The following is a 5,088-nucleotide window of genomic DNA, read 5'->3' as shown; positions in this document are numbered from 1 at the left end:
GCCTGGCTAACATGGAGATACCCCATCTCTACTAAATATACAAAATTAGCTGGGTGTGGTGGTGCTCACCTGTAATCCCAGCTACTCCGGAGGCTGAGGCCGGAGAACCGCTTGAACCTGGGAGACAGAGGTTGCAGTGAGCCAGGATCGTGCCACTGCACTCCAACCTGGCTAACAGTGAGACTCCGTCTCAAAAAATAAAAATAAAATAAAATTGAAATTAAAGTATCATTATTATTATTATTATTTTAATGGAGGATGTCAGGCCTCTGAGCCCAAGCCTGCACATATACATCCAGATGGCCTGAAGTAACTGAAGAATCACAAAAGAAGTGAAATGGTCTGTTCCTGCCTTAACTGATGATACTACCTTGTGAAATTCCTTCTCCTGGCTCATCCTGGCTCAAAAGCTCCCCCACTGAGCACCTTGTGTCCCCCGCCCCTGCCGGCCAGAGAACAACCCTCTTTGACTATAATTTTCCACTACCTACCCAAATCCTGTAAAACTGCCCCACCCCTATCTCCCTGTGCTGACTCTCTTTTCGGACTCAGCTCACCTGCACCCAGGTGATTAAAAAGCTTTATTGTGGGGGCGCCGGCCTCCGCCCGGCCGGGAGGGGCTCTCTTCGGAGGCTCAGCCCCCTCTGCTCCCCATGGGCAACTGCCAGGCAGGGCACAACTTGCACCTGTGTCTGGCCCACCACCCACCTCTGGTCTGTGCCACTTTGATCCTGCTGCTCCTTGGCCTCTCCGGCCTGGGCCTTGGCAGCTTCCTCCTCACCCACAGGACTGGCCTGCACAGCCCTGACCTCCCCCAGGACTGGGTCTCTTTTTTGAGATCTTTTGGCCAGCTGACCCTGTGTCCCAGGAATGGGACAGTCACAGGGAAGTGGCGAGGGTCTCACGTCATGAGCTTACTGACCACCTTGAACTTCAGAGACAGTCCAGACAGCAACAAGACCCAGACATTCCAGGCCACAGTCCTGGGTAGTCAGATGGGACTGAAAAGATCTTCTGCAGGACAACTGGTCCTTATCACAGCCAGGGTGACCACAGAAAGGACTGCAGGAACCTGCCCGTATTTTAGTGCTGTTCCAGGAATCCTACCCTCCAGCCAGCCACCCATATCCTGCTCAGAGGAGGGCGCCGGAAATGCTACCCTAAGCCTTAGAATGGGTGAGGAGTGTGTTAGTGTCTGGAGCCACGAAGGCCTTGTGCTGACCAAGCTGCTCACCTCAGAGGAGAGGAGCTGGCTCTGTGTGGCCCCAGGCTGCTGGTCTTGGGCTCCTTCCTGCCTCTCTTCTGTGGCCTTCTCTGCTGTGTCACTGCTACGTGCTTCCACCCACGCCGGAAGTCCCACTGGTCTAGAACCGGGCTCTGAGGGCACCAGCCTAGTTCCCAACTTGTTTCTCAGGTGTGAATCAACTTCTTGGGCCTTTGCTCTGAGTTGGAAAAGGTCTTAGAAAAAGCGAAGAGCTGGAATGTGAGGGAAAATAAAAAGCTTTTTTGCCCCTGCCCCACAAAAAAAAAGCTTTATTGCTCACACAAAGCCTGTTTGGTGGTCTCTTCACACAGATGCGTGTGAAGGAGGAAGCAACCCAGAAAGGCTGAGTGCCTAGGGCTCCTGGGGCTCCTGCAAATCGTGAGGCCTTGAGTACAAGGGCCTGGAGTGACACAAATCAGGTTGGAATTCCAGCGCCGCCACTGAGCTCAGAGTGTGACCTGGAGCATTTTCTCTTTCTCTTTTCTTTTTTTAAAAAAAATGGAGACAGGTTCTCGCTATGTTGCCCAGGCTGTTCTCAAACTCTTGGGCTCAAGCAAGCCACCTGCCTCGGCCTCCCGAAGTGCTAGAATTATAGGCGTGACTACCGCACCTGGCTGATTTTCCTGTTTTTTCACCTGAAGACAGGGTCATTGATAAATCTTGCTTTCCAGGCCACGGGGTGCTACCCGCTTTTGTCTCCTTTTGGTATGTATTTATGCATTCAATGTCTGTCTTTCCCCACTAAGCTGTAAGCTCTATGAGGGCAGGGAGCCTGTCTTCCTTATTTCCTACCTGTGACATTTACAGCCCTCTTACTGCATGCTATGTATTGTTCTAGCTGCTTCAAATGCATGACATCAGCCATGAAGTGTTTTATCCCATTTTACTAATGAAGAAACTAAGGCTACGTGGTCCAATGACTTGCCCAAAATCGTACCGTAGGAAACGGTAGGGAGATGAGGGTTTGAACCCTAGGACCCACACTCAACCACAGCCTCTGGCTAGGATGCTCAGCCCAGAGCCTGGCAGGCTGAAGCGGGAAAGAAGCAGTTCCAGGAGGGGGCAAATGGCTCAGAGGATGCGGAGTCTGAGACACTGAAATGAAGATTTGTTCCTGGTGGGTGGCTGTGCAACGGAGGAGGCAGCGAGTCAGGAGGAAGAGGTGCTCCTAGCAGACAGGTGTTTTCCATTCATGAAGGAGGAAAAGTTCAGGTCAAGAGAATGATCTGACCACATCAAGCACCGTAGGGATTCTCCCCTCATGAGTCACCCCAGGAAGCTGACCAGGTTTGTTCTTTCTGGGGTAGGGGGACTAACAAGCCCAAAGGGGACCCCTGGCGCTCCAGGGCTCTGCAGCCTCCACCAGAACAGGCCAGGCGCTCCTCCACTGGCTCCTCTCCATGTGCCCACTTCATGCTACTCACACATCGAGATATTGGTTGGTTGTTTTTCCACTCAAACTTTATTTTTTGTAATGGTTATCTTTTCTGGCTACAAAATCACCTACATAGCTTCATCTTAGAAAAAGCGGGGCCGGGCGCGGTGGTTCAAGCCTGTAATCCCAGCACTTTGGGAGGCCGAGATGGGCGGATCACGAGGTCAGGAGATTGAGACCATTCTGGCTAACACGGTGAAACCCCGTCTCTACTAAAAAAAATACAAAAAAACTAGCCGGATGAGGTGGCGGGCGCCTATAGTCCCAGCTACTCGGGAGGCTGAGGCAGGAGAATGGCCTGAACCCCGGAGGCGGAGCTTGCAGTGAGCTGAGATCCGGCCACTGCACTCCAGCCTGGGCGACAGAGCGAGACTCCGTCTCAAAAAGAAAAAGCAGAAAATACAAATAAACATGCACACAAAATAAACAAGTGAAAGTCCCTCATAATCTCACCCTACGGGAATAACCTGGTTTAATATTTTGGTATGTTTATTTCCAGTCTTTCTGAGAATTCCTGAGAGTCAGGACAGGAGTGACTTACCTGGATGGTTCCGGCTCACGGTCCCTCAGGAAGCTGTAGTCAATCAATTGACAGGGGCTGTGGACTCTGAAGACTTGACTGAGGCTGGAGTGTCTGCATTCAAGGTCACTTACATGACTGTTGGCAGGGAGTTTCAGTTCTCCGCCACACAAACTTCTCTGTAGGACGGCTGGAGACATGGCTCTCCACAAACTGAGTGACCCAAGAAGAGAGTGACAGCACCCGAGACTGGAGCTGGTCCTTTTATAACTGAATCTTGAAAGTGATATGCCATCCCTTCTTCTGAATTCCATTTGTTGGAAGTGAGTCTCTAGGTATGTACACCTTTACACATGTGTATACATACATGCATGTATGTATATATATGAGTATGTTTATAAATATGTTTATATATAATATAAATATATAAATTATATATCAAATATAAATATATTACATATATACTGCATAATATATAAGCAAATGTACGTATTTCCACTTATGATTTTGTTTTTTTTTTTGAGATGGAGTCTCGCTCTGTCACCCAGGCTGGAGTGCAGTGGTGTGATCTTGGCTGATTGTAACCTCTGCCTCCTGAGTTCAAGCAGTTCTCCTGCCTTAGCCTCCCGAGTAGCTGGGACTACAGGCATGCACCACCACACCCAGCTAATTTTTGTATTTCTGGTAGAGACAGAGTTTCACCATACTGGCCAGGCTGGTCTTGAACTCCTGACCTCAAGTGATTCACCAGCCTCAGCCTCACAGAGTGCTGGGATTACAGGTGTGAGCCACCACACCTGGACTCACTTATGATTTTTTTACTTTACGAAGTTGCAAAAGTGATATGTATCCATTACACTCCTTGACTTATGGCAGGGTTATATCTATATAAACCCATCGCAAATTGAAAATATAACTCAAAAGTTTGACTTAAGATATTTTCAATTTATGATGGGTTTATCATGACACAACCCCATTATAAGTCATGGAGTACTTCTACACACACACACACACACACACACACACACACACACACACATTTCTTATTGGTTCCATTCCTCGGGAGAACCCTGACTCATACATGATTATGGAAATGGTTGAACACAGGATGGTTCATATAAACCATGGTTGTTGCAAGGGTTAATTCCAGCAGGCCTGGAATTGACATAGACTGATTTACCGAAACAAAAGCTATTCCTGTACAGCGCTGAGCCCTGGTCAAGGCATTAGAGATACCGATTAATAGTGCTGTTTCATAACCATGAGTCTGAGGGATTTCAACATGGTTTGTACGGGCTTATCAGCAGTATTTATTTTTATTTTTACTTTGTTCAGCATTGTGTATTGATAACAGTGAGATTGATGATTTGTTCCTGGTCTTGGTGAGACCCCTGGAGGACTGTGCTTTTGGGACTGGTGACACAGCAAGGAACATGCCTACATGAGCAGCAGGGTATATGACACCCTGGTGGAAACTCCAGCTTGGGCCTCCCAGTTCTGAGGTGTTCCATGACACACGGGTGACTCTAGAGAGAAGGTATGTCTTGCGTGGCTCTTCCAGAGGTGAACCAATTGGAGCCTGCACCTGGCCTCTCTGGATCCCTTGATGTCTTACTTAACTGCTGTTGCTGCATTAAATGAATACTTTTGCTGCAATAAGCAGTAGTTTTGTAAGCATTGTCAACTTGAATCCTGTGAATCTTCTTTAGCAATCAAACCCTGCCTAATGACCACTGTTAGTGCACGTAGGATGTAAGCAGCCCTGGTTTTCTTTTTTTAAAAAATAGAGACAGGGATTTACTATGTTGTCCCGGTTTTTAAAAAGGTTTAGATCTACACAAATAGCCTGGGAAAAGGTTTATAATGTAA

General features: G+C 48.1%; 1 protein-coding gene across 1 annotated transcript; it reads left to right on the top strand.

Annotated features, from left to right (window-relative positions):
* The first annotated feature begins 594 nt into the window (after nt 1-594).
* Nucleotides 595-1,512, top strand: LOC105540808 (insulin-like growth factor-binding protein 3 receptor). Its single transcript, XM_011981561.1, is given in 2 exon segments — nt 595-1,241; nt 1,244-1,512. Coding segments are annotated over 2 exon segments (726 nt in total). The 5' UTR covers nt 595-653; the 3' UTR covers nt 1,382-1,512.
* Nucleotides 1,513-5,088: the final 3,576 nt, after the last annotated feature.

The sequence above is a fragment of the Mandrillus leucophaeus genome, unplaced genomic scaffold (genome assembly GCF_000951045.1).
Source record: "Mandrillus leucophaeus isolate KB7577 unplaced genomic scaffold, Mleu.le_1.0 Scaffold228, whole genome shotgun sequence".
Classification (NCBI taxonomy): Eukaryota; Metazoa; Chordata; class Mammalia; order Primates; family Cercopithecidae; genus Mandrillus; species Mandrillus leucophaeus.
This window is presented reverse-complemented; position numbering and strand designations above follow the sequence as displayed.